The 18,498-nt window shown below is 40.7% G+C and overlaps 1 protein-coding gene across 1 annotated transcript in view; it reads right to left on the bottom strand.

Moving 5' to 3' along the window:
• Positions 1 to 1,389: 1,389 nt before the first annotated feature.
• SLC28A3 (solute carrier family 28 member 3) overlaps positions 1,390 to 18,498 on the bottom strand; it is a 58,211-nt gene continuing 41,102 nt past the window's right edge. The window contains exons 11-18 of the mRNA XM_015076287.3: positions 18,063 to 18,188; positions 16,307 to 16,437; positions 14,980 to 15,148; positions 14,404 to 14,601; positions 8,095 to 8,176; positions 7,072 to 7,170; positions 6,711 to 6,831; positions 1,390 to 5,870 (exon numbers count right to left, since the gene is read on the bottom strand). Coding sequence (XP_014931773.1) covers positions 5,744 to 5,870; positions 6,711 to 6,831; positions 7,072 to 7,170; positions 8,095 to 8,176; positions 14,404 to 14,601; positions 14,980 to 15,148; positions 16,307 to 16,437; positions 18,063 to 18,188 — 1,053 coding nt within the window. The 3' untranslated portion in view covers positions 1,390 to 5,743. The remainder of the gene's footprint in view (positions 5,871 to 6,710; positions 6,832 to 7,071; positions 7,171 to 8,094; positions 8,177 to 14,403; positions 14,602 to 14,979; positions 15,149 to 16,306; positions 16,438 to 18,062; positions 18,189 to 18,498) is intronic.

The following is an 18,498-nucleotide window of genomic DNA, read 5'->3' as shown; positions in this document are numbered from 1 at the left end:
CATGAGAAGATATTTATTGAATGTCTGCTAGATGCTAAGTGCTAGGTATTGGAGATACACATAGGAATTGATAGTCTAGTGGACAGACAGACATATGGGCAAACAATTATGGAATGAGGTGGATAGTCTGCAGTTGAAGGGACTTAGATTAGACCAAGGAATACTGCCCCCACCTCTCCTCTTAGCCATTATAATCTACGGGTTTGGTGACTCTAATGTGACTGGGGTAGGGGGTGGCTAGAGGAGATGAAAACATTTCTGAATGACCTAGGAATCTACAATCCTCTTATTTTATGGAAATTACTGGAAGCATGCCCAGCACATGGAAGATGTAGGGCTGATCCTGCATATTAACATAGCTTGCAAGTCATAGGTTTTTCCCTAATCTTGGTTTCTCATGGTAAAGTGGCTGGTTGTCCATTGCCAGAGCACTATATTAAGAGGTTGTCATTTAAATGCTTTTCTCTGTTCTGTGATTACAGGCTGTATCCCCACTATTAGAAACTTGTCCTCCCATTTTGCAAAAGGCATAATGTGTAAAAGGGGCTGGCTTGGTGCAGATTCATTGTTTACTTTCTAGAGTCCCTTGAAATGAAAATGCTAAGTAGTCCACTAATGACTGAGGTTAAAATTAATCACTCTACATCCAGAGGTCAATCATATTGCCTTGTAGTATAAAAGGAAACATAATTATCATAAGCTTATGCTGTCTTAAGGTCCAGAAAAAGAAGGGCTAAGTGTATACTTTCCTTCCTGCCTGAGCTTAAAACATTTTTCAAAATTAAGTAACAGGTTGTAAAAAAGTAGCTTTTCTCAGGACCATATGGTTCATTAGCACCATATGGTGCACCTGTTCCAGACATTTCTTAAGTCCTGTGCTCCTGCCTGTTTAAAATGTGAACGATTGCCTCTCCTTCCCTGCCTCCAAAACACTTAGGGTAGTTCCTGGCACACTGTGTCCGTCAATACCTCCTTTACAAGCAGGGCTGATTTGGGAATTGTTCTGTAATTGGAAGTCAGTCTCACTGGGCAAGTGTACATCTTAAGCCCTTCACAGTGGCCTACCAACCTCATTAAACTACAGAAATATAAAGCAATGAGTTGGGAGCATTTGCAAAATGAATGCATGTTAGTAATCTGGGTAGTTACGGAGACCTTCTCACTCAGACTTCACTGCTTGGATATACTGATTTTACCAATGGAATATAAAAAAAAAATCAAAGAAAATTCTCCGTACCCCATGGCTACAATTTATTCTTTGCTGGGACTGTAAGGCCTCCACAGGCCCAGAGAATTTGTTTGGAACCATAGTTTCTGGATTGGTGAGAGAAATGCCATTTCTGGTTCCCTCTCCTTTTGCAAACCGACAGAAAATGAGAATAAGCAGCAGAAAAGCAAACTTTCATTTTCATTAAAAGTAGGAAATACTCATATCTGGACCCACAATACTGTGTTTAAAAAAGGGCTTTCAGGGGCGCCTGGATGGCTCAGTTGGTTAAGCGTCCAGCTTTGGCTTAGGTCATGATCTCACCGCTCATGAGTTCAAGCCCCACATAGGGCTTTGTGCTGTCAGCTCAGGGCCTGGAGCCTGCTTTGGATTCTGTCTCCCTCTCTCTCTGCCCCTCCCCCACTTGCGCTCTCTCTCTCTCTCTCTCTGTCTGTCTCTCTCTCCTCAAATATAAATAAAAACATTTGAAAAAAAGGGCTTTCAGATTAGTGAAAGCTGTATTGGTGTCAAGATAGACACGGAGAGAAGTCTGGGGACTTCAAATTTCATGGGCAGACTAGACAGAGTGTAGAATTCTTCAAAATAGATGTCACAGCCTTGTCTTGAAAGAAGCTCAGGGTGCATAGATTCACAGCAACATGCTGTCAGCATTGAGTGACCTCAGACAACAATTGAATGAACATATAAGAAGCATACAAATGTCCCAACTTTGCCATCTTAGAGGACTATGGGTAGGTCAGTGTAGGACAAATCAGGAGGAACAAACAGCCCTCTAGCTTTTATGTTTGCCAAAGAAAAGTGGAGACATCACCATGTACCAAAAATTCCATGAAGTGGTTTCACTGGGAGGATGGAAACTTTCAACCAGTCCCGAGCCATTCAACATGGACAGGGGATTGATAAGGTTTCTGGATGCAACAGGTCCAAAGTGGTCACCAACTCGTTCGTCTTGTCCGTACCCTTACTATTCTTTCTCATATGACGCAGGAATAATATGCCCTCCTCAGTTCAAGGATGGAAAGTATTAAAAAAGAAATCCGCATGAGATTTATGTGAACATGTAGCATTTGACAAGAAATATCACACCTACACACAGAGGTAGATGAATAAAACACATTGGAAAGATTATATCACAAAGCAGGTAAAAGTCAAGACAACATATTTCTCCAAGAAGCAATCTGGCAACATATACTAACACCAAATATATGTGGCACTTTAGTGGACCTAGAAAACCATCTTATAGAATTGCACTGTCTAATATGGTAGCTACTAATAATTGAATTGTGGAACTATTTCATATGTGGAACTGAGGAACTAAAATTTTACTTTAACAACTGATACTCATTTCAGTTATTGGAAAGCTTTTGAGTGTGTTTGGAACAATTTGGGTGTATGCATTTCCTTTTCAACTGTAAATTTTATGGAATCCAAATACAGACCGAGTATTGCCAATAAAAATATAGTGTCTTAGTGTATGCTCTAGGTATAAAATATATACTAGATTTTAAAGGCTTATTTCAATAAAAAGAATATAAAATAATTCATTAAAATGATAATATCATGGATATATTGGGTCAAATACATTATTAAAATTAATCTTACCAGTTTCTTTGTACATTTTTAAAGTGGTCACTAGAAAATTTTATATCACATGTGACTTCCATTATACTTCTGTCAGATAGCACTGCTATAGAATAAAATCACTAATATGCAAAGTAAGTGGGCAGATACGATTCAAAGTAGTCCTCAAACAAAACCAAACCCCCAAAGTGGATCCTTGTCCTGAACGGAGTGGTTAATGCAGATACATAATATGTCATGGAGTATTATGATGCCTTTGAAAAAAATTATTAAAGTTTTGCCAGTGGACTTGAATATTCACAAAGTATTATTATAGAAGAAAAGTAAACTATAGAGAAATGTGAGTAGCTCCAGTATGGTAAAATCCTCAATGATAGATATGTTTATAAAATATGATCCGAACGTGAAAGGAAAGTACAGAAAGGTATATATCAGGTTATCTAACTAGGGTTACCCATGTGTGGTAGGCCAGAGACAGGGAAAAGGAGGGAAGGAGAAAGAAAAGATATTTAACTCTCTCTCTTTCTCACAGACACCACACACACACACACACACACACACGTGGGAAGGGAAGGCTAGAGCTAGAACTATATATAATAACTTGGTAGGAATGTCCAAGGTAAATTGCCAAGTGAAAAGAAGTTGAAGGTGATATGTAAGTAGACTCATTCTAGCTATGTAGAAGCAACAACTCCTCAACACTCTTATGTGTGTTTGAAGAAAGGTCTGTGTGTGTTTGTCCCTTTTTATTACAAATGGGTATTACATTCTGCACTTGAAAAAAGAAGACTTGAAAAAACAGGACAGTGAGGATTAAGTTTTCCTTGAAATAAAAGAGTGTGGAGAAGAGCCATCAACATCCAAAGAACAATAATGGCAACAGGCGGACATTGCAAATTAGTTGGCCAGAGAGGCACGCTAGAAACAACAAATCTCTTTGAGAAGGAATAAGAAGAGAGTGTCAGGAATAAAACAACATATGAAAATACAAAGAATTAAAATGAGGTAAAAAAGAGTTAGAAAAACAATAGTCATAGTAGACCAGAGAGAACCAACATATGAATAACTGGCACCCTTGACGTACTACATCACGGGCTTTTATGAAGGGTGACACAAAAAACACAGAGAGCAGAGGGAAAAGTCATGCAAATATGTTTTCCTAAAATAAAGTCTAAATTTTGCAAGGGCACATGAGTTCCAAGAATAATTTGTTACAAATGATCAATAGTTAGAAATATCCTAGTATATTATACTTGAGATAAAGAGTCTTTTCAGGGCACCTGGGTGGTTCAGTAGGTTAAGTGTGTGACTTTCTCTCAGGTCTTGGAGCCTGGAGCCTGCTTCAGATTCTGTGTCTCCCTCTCTCTCTATCCCCTGCCCCCCTCACACTCTCTCTTTCTCTGTCAAAAATAAATAAACATTAAAAAAAATTTAAGAATCCTTTGGGTATTTAATTTCATCCTTTACCACCACCGCCACACACACACACACACACACACACACACACACACACACACGCTCCAAGGTATTTACATATATATTTCAAAAAGTTGTGCATGAACAAGAAAGAAAGCATAAATAAAATAAATTACTTCAGGTATTCTCAAACCTTTTCCCGCATTTTTTCTTACTTGTGAATCACCTTTTGGCTCAGTCATTGGTATTTGTGTTTCCTCACACAATGTGGTCTTTGAGCTATTAAGAGAATTGGCAATGAGCATTTCATTAAAGAGCACCCTGCCATTGACTCTGGATTCTTCTTCTGACACATATCAAATCTCAGAACCCATTAAGGTTCTTCTTTGATACTCAGTAAGCAACTTTGATGCTGATTCTTTCCTGGTTAATGGAAGTATTGGTGGAAGGGTTTCAATAACCAGGAATTATTCCTCTTCTCAAATGGTCCTTAAGTGGCCTTTTGAATGAAAAGTAGTGCCATTTTCCTGTGTTGTCACCAGTAACATAACCAAATTTATGCATGAGTAGGCTTTCAGTTACACTCTATAACATGTTGGCACATTGAAGGGAAACATGGAAATCATGCATCCACATAGTATATCATGTTGTTTCTTCAAAATACTCACTATCCCTCCCGAGGACAGGATAATTCATCCATAACCATTGACATTGTGCTTGTCATATGATTAACTTCAGGTAATGGAAGGTAGTAGAAGTGAAGGGTTCTCCCTAGCAGAAAATTTAAGGGCCACCTTTCCCCCCTGTCCCAGTATACCAAACATAGTGGCTGCTCCTTTAGCCTGGGTTCTGGAAGTGAAGACAACATGAAATACAGCCCAAATCGACCTTCCATAAGCATATGGTGTGAGGGGAAAAATAAACTTGTAAGTCACCACGGTTTTTGGCTTATTTGTTATTACACCATAGTTTGGGGGTAAGCTGACTGGTCTAACTAAGCACATGGGATTTAAACCCTGGTTTTAGAACGGTCTAAATGTAATCCTGGTGCACTCGTGATTTCTGTAGGACCTCCCCAGGGCAGGCAATGACTGGGTGATAAACGATTCTCCATGTGAGATTCAAGGTCCAGGTGAATGCAGTGACTTCCCCTGAGATGTTTGAGAAGTGAGCCACTCTGGGTGTGGCTGAGCCATAGTCCCGTTGTCATGAGCAACCATTTATATCTGTATTCTGGTCAAACTATCATAAAATTCTAGTGTCAGAAAACATCTCTGGGACTGGAGACACATCTTGAGATATTATAGTGGTTGTCAGTGGGGAAGGGTTTGGGGAAGGGAGGGCCGGAGAGGGCGATGATGCTGGAGATCTGCAGTGTTCATTCCTGTTTTTCTTCTTTCCAATGAAAGCTGATTCCATGATGGGAATTTCCATCTGTGAAGAACAGTTTTTCTTTTCCTCCCCAAAGTAGAAAATTCAGCAACTGTACCTAGAGTTCTGTTGGAGAAGTAGCTGAACTCAAAATGCATTAGGGATCCAACTGCAGTTCAGTGTTGGTGGAGTCAGCAATGTGCAGCAGCCCCTTAAAGAAGTCAAGGTGTGGTTTCCTCCTGGGATGACGTCACCAGGACCATTGACAATAGTGCTGGTGGAAAGTTGAATAAAACAGTTAGTTGAGTCTTTGAAGACAGAGACCGTAGATGAGCAGAAGATGACACATTAAAAGTAGCAAAGGGCAGGAAGCTGATTTCTTCCCTCACATTCAGGTTAGGGTGGATTAAGGACAGAGGCACCAGAGAATTAGTTTTTGACTCTGAAATCCTGTTTGGCCTCAAGGATTCCCCCTCTGTCTTCCAGAATAAACAAAGAATCAATCCTCATAAAACACCCGCACCTTAAGAAGGGCACCTAGGGTAGGGATATTGATTTTGCAGATAGAAACTATAGAGGGTGAGAGTGGCCAGTAAGGGTCACTGGTGGTCCGTCATGCACTGTAGCCCAACATCATCACTGTCACCATGTCGTCAGGACAGCCTGCACGGCTTGATCCCCTTGAAAGAGAGGCAGTACCAGCTAGCTAGTCATGGGCATGGGCTCTGTGGGCAGAAAAACCTAAATTTTGTATCTTGATTGTGTTTACATTCATTTTGCTTGGGAAAGTGGTAGAGCCTTCTCCAGCCCCAATTTTATCAAACACTAAAAAGAGCAATAGTTCCTAACTTATGTTGTGGTTTCAAGGTTTAAGTGAGAGAATTCATACAAAGTGCCTATCGCAAAGCTGGGGCATAAGAAATGCTTGCGCAGCACTAGCTAGTATTATAGATCCTAGTCTTAGCTGAGAAATGTCAAAATGAAAGGTGGTTTAGAATTGCTGCACAAGTTCTCATTTTTAAACAGTTATAAAGTTATAAAAAGAAGTGGATTGCATCTTTAGGCCTAATATGTCTATTAATAATGGCAGAAGTTATAACCAAGAATACACTACCTGTTCAATAGACTTTGACAACAAGATACCACCTCAGTGGTGTTTGCAGGTGAACTGGAATTGAAGGCATTCTCCAAAATGAGATGGCAGTTGATGTCTACTGGGGTGCTGGAGAGCATCCCTGGAAGTGGAAAAGTGCCATTTATTTTATTAATTAATGTTACCGAGCCTTCCTTCTGTTCTTAGCTTCTCCACCATGCTCTGCACATTTCACTTGGCAATATGCTCAACAGCAGCTCTGCCTCTCAGCTTTCTGTGGTGGCATATGCTGCACATTTGGGTTGGAGGCATGCCCCCCCCCCCCAAAAGCTGCCATTCTGTGGATTTGGGGAGATAGGACACAGAGGACAGCAGGCGGTACCTGCAATGCAGGCTGTCATGAAGCAGGCGACGGTCCCAGCGATCAGAGCTCTCACTGCCCCTGAGGCGATATCATGCTTTCTGGAAGGAGCCATGGATGCTGGGGAACATGAAAATATGAGATTAATGTTGAGACTGTTAATTAGAATTCCAAATTCCCAGCCTCTGAGAACTGTTCTGAGGCTAGGCATGTCAGGTCAGTGACTTTTCTTTTTTTCCAAATTAGCTGGGAAAATCAAGATTCAAGAGCTTAGTGATGAATTAGCTGCATGTCTAGAGAAGTTCTCTGGCATGGGAGGAAGGGAAGAAACTTGTTCATACAAGAAGGCCCAGAGGTTTCCATTTTCTTTTTGTTTTTTTTTAAGTTTACTTATTTATTTTTGAGAGAGAGAGAGAGTGAGATAGAGAGGAAGGGGGATGCAGAGAGAGAAGGAGAGAGAGAACCCCAACCAGTCTCTGGGCTGTCAGTGCAGAGCCCTACGCAGGCCTCAAACTCACAAACCGTGAGATCATCACCGAAGCCGAAATCAAGAGTTGGACACTCAGCTAACTGAGCCACCCAGGCACCCCAGACTCTTCCATTTTCTACAGAGGAAACAAGTCCTAAGTTTTATCCTAAATTTCACCATAGTATATGGAGGGCATGCAAGGCCAAACAAATTTCAAGGAAAGATCCAAAGATCTGCAACTCATCGTCACCATCTACTTCTGTGCAGACATCACTAACTATTCACAGCATTTTCCCACTTTCATTGGGCCTCAGAATCCTTCCTCACCTGGCCGTTAGAAATCTGCAATTGGCATACAAAGTGGAACCTATCTCACCCCTGGGTGGAGAAGAACTTGTACATTTGACAAATTCTTCCTGAGGTTGGCTTGGATATACATGGGAAAACTATATTGCAGAGCAGGGATGAAAAATGGACCCCAAAGGATTTATTCCTGTCCCAGGGCCTTTTTTTCCCCTGACACAAATAATGTTACAGAGCAAGATGGATATTGAAAGTATATTCTTTTCACTTACTGAGTCCGCCGATCACTATTCCTAGGGAACCGAAATTAGCAAAGCCACAGAGAGCATAAGTGGCAATTGTCTCAGAACGAATCTGTAAATAAGCATAAACATATAGATGTATACATGGTGTGACCCAGCTTAGTAAATCTGATATCCTAACTAGGCTTCCTTTTCTGACTATGAAATCAGTATTGGCGAGTAAATGTGCAGTGTGTGATGTCAAACACCTGTTGGTTTGTAGACTCTTTTTTTCCATTTCCCCTTGAATTTTGAGAGAGAGAAAGGGGCTGTGTGGATTCAGAGACTCTCTATAAAGGAGTTGGAATTGGTAGTCTTGGCCTCTACAAATGCTACTTTCTGCCCAATGATAACTTTTTTTTAAAGTTTATTTAGTTTGAGAGAGAGAGAGAGCAAGCAAGAAAGCACAGAAGGGTCAGAGAAAGAGAGAGAGGATCTCAAGCAGGCCACGCACTATCAGCATGGAGCCCAATGCAGGGCTAGAACTGGTGAAATGTGAGATCATGACTTGAGCCGAAGTCGGAAGCTTAAGTGACTGAGCCATCGAGGTGTCCCTGATGAAAACTTCTAATGTTCAGTATGACCTGGCCACCTGCTATAATGTGCCAGGCACAGTGCTAGCTACTGAAGATATAAAGTTGGTCCCAGAAAATACTCACATTACATTTGTGAGACAAAGGACTTACTTAGAATGTATAAAGAGCTGTTATTTATTTATTTATTTATTTATTTATTTATTTATTTATTTATTTATTTATTTTGAGAGAGAGAGAGAGAGAGAGAGAGAGAGAGAGAGAGAGAATTCCAAGCAGGCTCTGTCCTGTCAGCACAGAGTCCAATATGGGGCTTGAACTCATGAACCTTGAGATCGTGACCTGAGCCAAGATCAAGAGTCAGACATTCAACCAGCTGAGCCACCCTGGTACCCCAAGCTGTTATAATTTAATGAGAAGACAAGCACCCGATAAAAAACAGTTAAGGAGATTTCACAAAAGACATGTAAATGGTCAAAAAGCACGAGAAGATATTTGACATCATTAGTCACCAGGGAAATGCAAATCAAAACAATAAGATACCACTAAAATGGCTAAAAAAAATTGGACAATACCAAGTGTTGATGGGGATGTGGAACAATTGGAAATCTTGTACATTGTTGTTGGGAATGTAACAGGACACAGCCTGTTTATAAAATACAAACATACTCGGCAGTTTCTATCAAGTTAATAGGCATAGCCTGTATGACCCAGCAATAACACTCTTTGGAATTTTCCCAGGAGAAATAAAAACATATGTCCACAAGAAGATTGTACGTGAGTGCTTATGACAGCTGTATTCATAGCAGCTTCAAGCCGGAAGCAACCCAAAGCAACAGGCAAGTGGATCAACAAATTATGGATATCCCTAAGACAGAATACTACTCTGTGGTAGGAAGGAAAATAATGGATGCGTGAAACAAGATGAAGCAAGTCCATTTGTATGAAATTTTACAAGCAAAAGTAATCGAGAGTGAAAGAAGGGTCAGGCTGTCTGGGAATGAGGAGGTGGGTGGGGGTATTTTTGACTGCAACTTGCCAGGAGAGAAAATTCCTAGCTGTGATAGCAATGTTCTATATGTTCATTGTGGTTGTGGTTACACAGATGATACATTGATCAAAACTTGTATATACACCAAAAAAGGGCCTTTTTTGGTATGTGAATTATACTTCTGTGAAAAGGAATTATATTAATAAAATGGAAACTCACAGATATCTTAGGAGTTCCTTTCATGCTGGCTGTGGTAGTGTGCTTGCCTTTCTTTGGTCCCCAGCTCTAACCATCCCATAGGAATATTAGGTGCCCCTTTAGAAGTAGGAGAATGAATGAGTCCTTTCACAGGGCAGTAGGAAGATGGAAGGTAAATTCATAGAAGCGTGAACATAGCCCTCTGGCTCTATTCTGATAGCCAGGAGGTGCTGCTCAGGACAGATCATTCTTTCTCAGGTTGAGGGACTGACCACAGGACACTCAGAAGATTCAGTGGACTCTATGGTCCACCAGAAGGTCACCCAATCTGGCAAAGGCACCCACACAACTGAGGCAATTATTTTCTTTTCCAAAATCCTGAAAAATCTATGATTTGGTTTAAAGAACAGACCGGGAAAATACTACATTCAAAAGTAGTGGTGCCTTTTTATCCTCCACCCCCCACCTCCCCAACTAACTGGATTTTTTAAAGCTCACATTCAAGACTCAAGTGGTCATGGTAAATTTTTTGTTGATTATAAGGACCCTTTTCTCTTTCGTGGTTTCTGAGAATGCCTTTGTTAAAATTTTCAATCAGTGTGCATATTGCAGGCAGGAAAAAATATTTCAAGTATTTGAGCAGTCCGCTGTTTCTGGAGCTCATTGTCATTCCCTGCTCTCTCTAGTGCTTTTCATTTAGTTCAATAAGCTTCAAAAACAGGCAGGCTTATTAAGAGACTGTGGGGAGGAAGATGGCACAAAGTGCTTGAGATTCCTCTTTCCTCTTTTTGGAGATCTGTGGGAAGGGATACACAGATGTGGCCATGTAAGGTTTTAAAATAAGAGGAAAAGGAGGTTGAAACGATTCCACTTTGCCTTCCCCCATTAATGTGCAAGATTACGTGATGGGAAGAGCTGCACTGGGAAAATAATAATGCATCATGCAGTTCTTGCACATGAGCAGAGATACCATACATACAAGGACAGTCATTGCATTACTTCCAATGGCAGAAAATGGATAACAGTGTCCATCAACAAGGGACTGGTTAAATTAAATAATGGTGTGTTCATACCATAGACTACTATTTCACAGACACTGATGGGGAAAGGGATCTGAGACAGGTTATTATGTGCAAAGAGCAAGTTTAAGAACAATGAGCGTTATGGTTACAGGGAGAAGAGCTGAGTGGCAGAGATATAGGGGGGTGACTTCCTTTTCCTTTTCACCTTTTTGTGCCTTTTGAATTCTGTATGATGGTATGTATAAATTAAGTGTAGACAAATAAATATACAAAGTATTACTTAAACATTTTTTTAAAATTTACATCCAAGTTAGTTAGCATATAATGCAACAATGATTTCCTTAATGCTTCTTACCCATTTAGCCCATCCCCTCTCCCACAACCCTTCCAGCAACCCTCTGTTTGCTCTCCGTATTTAAGAGTCTCTTATGTTTTATCCCCCTCCCTGTTTTTATATTATTTTTGCTTTCCTTCCCTTGTGTTTGTCTGTTTTGTATCTTAAATTCATCATATGAGTGAAGTCATATGATATTTGTCTTTCTCTGACTAATTTCGCTTAGCATAATACCCTCTAGTTCCATCCATGTAGTTACAAATGGCAAGATTTCATTGTTTTTGATTGCCGAGTAATACTCCACTGTATATATATACCACATCTTCTTTAGCCGTTCATTCATCTATGGATGGGCTCTTTCCATACTTTGGCTATTGTTGATAGTGCTGCTATAAACATTGGGGTGCATGTGTCCCTTTGAAACAGCATACCTGTATCCCTTGGATAAATACCTACTAGTGCAGTTGCTGGGTCGTAGGGTAGTTCTATTTTTACTTTTTTGAGGAACCTCCATACTGTTTTCCAGAGTGGCTGCACCAGTTTGCATTCCCACCAGCAGCGCAAAGTTGTTAATGTTAGCCATTCTGACAGGTGTGAGGGGGTAGCTCATTGTGGTTTTGATTTGTATTTCCCTGATGATGAGTGATGTTGAGCATTTTTTCATGTGTCGGTTGTCCATCTGGATGTCTTCTTTGGAGAAGTGTCTATTCATGTCTTTTGCCCATTTCTTCACTGGATTATTTATTTTTTGGGTGTTGAGTTTGATAAGTTCTTTATCAAAAGAACTTAGTTAGTTTTGGATACTAACCCTTTATCTGATATGTCATTTGCAGATATCTTCTCCCATTCCATCGGTTGCCTTTTAGTTTTGCTGATTGTTTCCTTTGCTGTGCAGAAGCTTTTTATTTTGATGAGGTGCTAATAGTTCATTTTTGCTTTTGTTTCCCTTGCCTCTGGAGACGGGTTGAGTAAGAAGTTGCTGTTGGGCCAAGGTCAAAGAGGCTTTTGCCTGCTTTCTCCTCGAGGATTTTGATGGCTTCCTGTCTTACATTTAGGTCTTTCATCCATTTTGTGTTTATTTTTGTGCGTGGTATAAGAAAGTGGTCCAGGTTCATTTTTCTGCATGTCGCTGTCCAGTTTTCCCAGCACCACTTGCTGAAGAGACTGTCTTTATTCCATTGGATATTCTTTCCTGCTTTGTCAAAGATTAGTTATATTAGTTATATTAGTTAGTCATATGTTTGTGGGTCCATTTCTGGGTTCTCTATTCTGTTCCACTGATCTGAGTGTCTGTTTTTATGCCACAAAGTATTACTTTTATTTTGGGAAAGAAAAGACGATGGGGTAAGGAAGAGCTCATTTTGCAGATGACATGCTACGTACATATTCTGACCTGGACAACACTGGGTTTTGCTTCAGGGACCCAGATCTTACGCTTCAGTCATGTGTTGCCTTTTCCAGGAGATGCTGTGACATCCCCACTGCTTGTTGGTTGGTAAACAAAAACTGCAGGGACTCATCCCCATTTTGTCGACCGGAAATAAGAAATGGGAAAAAACAAAATGCTTTTGCCATTATGACTCGACAGTAGCAGAAACTACTGAATTCCTGTCTCCAGATCTCTCCTGTGGGTCGGACTCTGGTGGGGGCTCACCCTCAACCCAAATCAGCTCTACTGTTGTGTCTCTGTTCTCTTAGTAACTGTTCACAAGCCCGCTCAGTACTGCTGGGATCGTGAGCTTGCTCAGCTCATGAACAAAACTACTTTCTCCTGGCAACTGACAGTTGGGGATGGAAAGCAATTCACTTAATTTAGCCTATTGTTTACTTTTGGCGCGGAAGCACACTGGTTTGTGGCGGCATCCAAACAATGAAGACATTCTGCCAAGCTGCACTGCATGGCCAGTTGAAGAACAGACATTGAAAAACAGGAGACCTACAGAGCCACTGTATCCGATGTGTGGGTCAAACGACTTGGACCATAAAACACAGATCAGTACTCCCCTGGAGTAGGCAGTTCCATTTGTGTAGTATATGTGAGTAAATTTGCATGTTTGGTCCTTTGCTGGGAAGATGGTAGTGTTGTCCAGTGGCAGGTGATTTCAGAGCCTTGGGCAGCATGATTTTCCTCCTCTTTCCTTTTAAAGCTGAATACAGGCCTAGAACCTTAATTACAAGTGGCTTTTAAAAATTTTAATTTTGTTTTCTAATGTTTACTTATTTTTGAGAGAGGGAGGCAGAGTAAGAGTGGGAGACACAGAATCCAAAACAGGCTCCAGGCTCTGAGCTGTCAGCACAGGGCGTGTATCAGGGCTCGAACCCACAAACCATGAGATCCTGACCTGAGCCAAAGTTGGACGCTCAACCGACTGAGCCAGCCAGGGGCCCAACAAGTGGCTTGTTTCAATGAGTAATGGTGGTGGTCAGAAATGTCCACCATTTCCCTAAGTTCTTTCCCTAAGACTTTCCACGTGTGTGACAATTCTGTTCTTCAGGAAAGTAAACATTGGAGATGTGGCTATATAATATGACCTAAGTAATGGCTTCCCCTGAGTTCCCTTAGCCCTTCCAAGGCCAAGTGGACATGACCATCTCCTTACAGCCTATTGACCTGAAGTCCTGACACCATTACAGGATGTTTGTCTCCAAAGTTCAGACCACTTCCCAAGATTTTCTCTTCCTTCATCCACTTGTGTCTCACTACTTCTTTAAGATGTCCAGGGACTGTCTTGCATTTGGGCAGTTCCTCAGAGTTCATAGAATTTGAAAAGCTGGAAGGAAGAGACTTTCAAGATGATTAGACTATGAGCCCATGAGGGCAGATGCCTTAGTACTCCTTCCCTCAGTGCATAGCTGCATTGCAGATAGGAGGCATATGGCAAATATTTGTTGATTGATTGATTCCAGTCCCAGTTCATATGACTCTATATTCAGATCCACAGCTCTCAAAAGTAAATGATCACAGTCGTAAGGATTAGCTGTGTTTCTCTACACACAAACACACACACACACACACACACACACACACACACACACACGGATTAGTTCAACACCATTGAAAATTATGAGGTACTATGTTCACTATGAGCCCATGAGATCAGAGACTGTTTTGTCCTCTGTTGTATCCCCAAGTGCCTATCTTGATACACAGAAGCACTAGTACTGTTTGACGAGTGTATGTATGTGATGAAGAAGTATTGAGAAATCAAAGCAGTTACTTACTGACATATATTGCTGCACACCATTCACAAATTTGGGTCCAGCCTCTTTTCTTAAGTTGATCAATTTTGAGAGGTGTTCATAAGCCACAAATTCATTGAAAAATGTCTTATAGCCTATGAGCTTGGCAACCATAAAGCTGTCTTGCCAGTCCACTCCCATCATGAAGGAAAAGGGCATGAAGATGTAGGAGCATATTATCTATAAAACCCCAAAATAGATATTTTATTAGAATGGTGATTTGTTTCTGGTTATTCTGCCTCACGCTTGTGATAAGATCCCCCATCCCTGCCACTGTGTCTCCTTTAAGCACAGAAATCCCTTCACATTGTCTGACCTATCTCTATCCATTAGGAGTCAAGGTTGGCATTGGTAACCTGGATTCCTGGCATGAGGTCAGGAGAGAATGGCTGTATGTTGGGGGAAGGAGGGTGATAGGGGGTGGCAGATACATGACAGGCATGTGCATTATGTAAGAGTATACTATAGGTTGTTAGGGAAGGCAATTCACAAACCTATTTTATTTTTAAACAAATATAGGCAGAAACAAAATGGAGAAGAGACATGATAGAATTATACCTCAAAACTCAGTTGTGGGTAGTCAAACATGTTTCCAAACCAGGACAGGGCTGCATTCAAAAAAGACAACAGGGCCAGGAAGGCAATCAAGTTCACAGCTATGTTTGCCACTAGGGAGATGGATGAGGATGCTCCCTGCGTTGCGGCTTCTAGGAGGTTCCTTGAATCACTTTATTAAAAAATAGCAATTCCAGAATTACCCAGGTGTTGTCAGCGGACGGACATCACAGGTGTAGAAATGGCATGATCAGAGCTCACTTGTTTGGACAAACTCTCAGGCTCATGACTGGGTCAAAATACTCTTCTAAATTCCATGAAATCATGATGGCATTTATAATTGCTGAATGTAGGTGATGGGTATATGGGTGTCTAACTGTTATACTACGCTGTTAATGGGGGGAGGATTTATAGTTAAAAATCTGTGAAAAGATAAAAATATTGTAGATTTAAAAATTGTATGAAGGTAGCTACTAGAAAATATTTATAAAATATTCACAGTATAAGAACTAATAATTCGAGGAAGGCCTGAATATCCATGACCTCATTTAAGAAATGGAATATCACCATCACCTTTGAGTGCCTCTGCTTCCTTAATCTCATTCTCTTCTCTTTAATCTCAGAGGTACCTGGCTCCCTAGAAATTGCTCATCATTCCCCTTCTTTTTATTTTTCCTACATCATTTTATGCCTAAATAATATGCTGTGTATATTTACACATTTGCTAACTTTATAAGTGGAATCACACATATTCACTATGTGTATTCTTTGACAACTTGCTTGTCACTCATGGTTCTGACTGTCCCTACATACAGACAAGGAGTGAATCTCAGCAACATGTTCATTGGTGGATTCTGTCATTTAATTAAATTCTTTTGACTATCCTAAATCCCTTTGTCTTTTTCACCCCTTTTTCTTTCTTTTGCACAGGACAAAAGAGAATGAATTGAAGAGGGGTTAAAGATACTTATACCACACCTTAATTCTCCTTGGTATATAAGAAACTTCCAGAAATGGTTGTCCCATGTCTTTCCAATGGTCTTAAGTCTGGGCTCAATAAACATATATATTTAAAATGAAATATCTACATTGCACAGTTAAGGAAATGTATTGACATTCAAATATTTGGGAAGTTTTTCAAGAATTGAAAAGAGATTTTTGTGGAAGTCTAGTGAATTCTAATAGTCACTGGGAAATTAAATTCACTTTAATACCATAATTAGCTGTGCTCTCCGATTGGCAACTTTTTGCTGTATTTTGAATTTGGACCCCCTTCCCCCCACCCCCAACTCCCCAGCTTGTATTAAGTAGATGAATGCATCCCACTTACCCACTTTCCATTTTCATGGCATTCTGGAGGGTTATTTTAGGTGTTTCTCTCTCAGGCCAAAAGAGTTTAGCCACAGCCAATGATGCAGGTGCGGACATGACTGAGGCAGTTAACAAGTGGGAGGCTGAAACCTGTGATTTCAGGAGAAAGGAGACCAACTGAGGTGTAGTCTTTCTGTTGTGAATGAAAATGGCCCGAAAGGCTTACAAGAGAAGAGAAGGGCAGGAATTGAGCCTATGCCAGTAAAGGGTTTCTTTGGAGGCTTGGAAACACTCAGTGAGCAAAGTCGGCATGACCTTGGAGAGTCAGAGGGGGAAGGGAGGAATTTGTGTTAATTGACCACATCCTTTGGGGAGAAGCATAAAACCGAAATCCAATCATTTCAGAATAGAATTAATCCTGTGTTGTAAGAACTTCCAAAGAAGATTCCTCTACCTCTCTGTTGACCTTTTGAATGTTTAAATAGTCCCTAAAGCCCATATTTCACTACATCATCAATGCACATAGGGGAAATATCTGGGGATGCAGGCATGGATAGATCCCTCTCTGTCTTCCTTTTGCTTTCCTGAAATCCTTGGTGCCTTTATACCAGATTCATTTATCCAGAGTCCCTTTAATCTGTAAGTTATTTTGTTTTTGCATTCTCTTCCTCGTATTTTCAGAATTCTAGAATCCATACATCCCTCTCCGCTCCTATTCCATCCTGCACATTTTTGCTGGCAGCATTCCTATGGTTGTGGCAGAGTGGACCATCCAGGGATTCAGTAGAACTGCTATTCTAAGATCACTTTCACCCTTTTTCTCTTCCCTGTCCCTGTTGGTTGGCTCTCTGAGGCCTGGATGAAATGGAGGAAAAAAAGCCCATCTATCTTATAAGAAGTATAAGTCACCTGGGTCACAAAGCTGCATGTTCTTCCATTTCTCCACTTATAAGCCACATGGCTTATAAGCTCTGTGCTTGGGACACATGCGTCAGTTGTGTTCTGCAGCCCTATGCCACAGACCACCAGCTCTCAAGCTGGCTGTCAATAATATAATATATATTAATATAGTAATAATTATATTAATTAATTATTAATATATTAATTATTATATTAATATTAATTATATTTATTAATATATTAATATATATTAAGAGATTCTGGTTTAATTACTCTGTGGTATGGGCCTGGGCATCAGATGGTTCTAATGTGCAGAAAGGTTTGAGACCCACTGCACTAGCCACAGGTCAGAAAACTTTCTCTATGAAGGGCCAGAGAGTAAACATTTTTGGCTTTTTCAGGCCACAGCTACTCAACTCTGTAGCATGAAAGCTGCCAAAGAGAAGTGAAGAGAAGTAGCTGGTTTCCTGTCAAACTTTAGTTACCAAAAAAGGGAGCAATCGAGTTTGTCCCAGGGGCCATACCTTGCTGACCTCTGGTCTACACTGCCTTTACTAGAGACAGTAATAGGGTTTTTTTGTTGTTGTTGTTTTTACATATTTGAATGTTCAGCCAAAATAAGCTCATAATATGATTTCATTCTGCCACATTCGGATATAATGCACGTTTAGGTGGCAGGGTTTTGAAAGTGAAGCCACAAAGCTCCTCAGGGTCTCTCCATTCAAATGCCAAAGGAACCACGACCAAATATTCAGCAAAAAGGACACTCTTTTGGCCTCCTTATCCAGCAGCAGTGGTAGAGAAAACACAGAAACAACAGCAGCAAAGAAAGAAGAGGTTGAATTTTCCATAAATTTATCTTCAAACATTCTTACCCCAAAAGAAATGTATGCACCTAACACACTTCCAGCAATGGTAGAGAACCCAGCGGTCATGATTGCATGGAGTTCAGACTTGGTGATGTGTGGTAAGTAGGGTCGGACCAGCAGTGGAGACTCCGTCTGGAACAAAGTGAGACCAGGTTAAACGTCCCCTTTTAAATCTTAGGAAGGTGTTCCAATCTACTCAAGATTCCATTTTCTAAAGCAGTATTTCTAAGAATGAACCACAGACCAGCTCCATCAACATCACCTGGGAACTTGTCAGACATGCAAATTCTCAGACTCAATCGCTTCAGCAACGCTGAGAATGGGACGAGCAATCGTGTGTGAACAAGCCTTCCAGGTGGTTCTGAGGCATGCTCATTTGAGAACCCATACCATCGATGTCTGGGTCATTGAACTCTGTCAGTGTTCATATAGAGTTATGTGT

This window comes from Acinonyx jubatus, chromosome D4 (assembly GCF_027475565.1).
Source record: "Acinonyx jubatus isolate Ajub_Pintada_27869175 chromosome D4, VMU_Ajub_asm_v1.0, whole genome shotgun sequence".
Taxonomy (NCBI): Eukaryota; Metazoa; Chordata; class Mammalia; order Carnivora; family Felidae; genus Acinonyx; species Acinonyx jubatus.
Note: the sequence above shows the minus strand (reverse complement) of the source record. Positions and strands in the feature narration are given on the sequence as shown.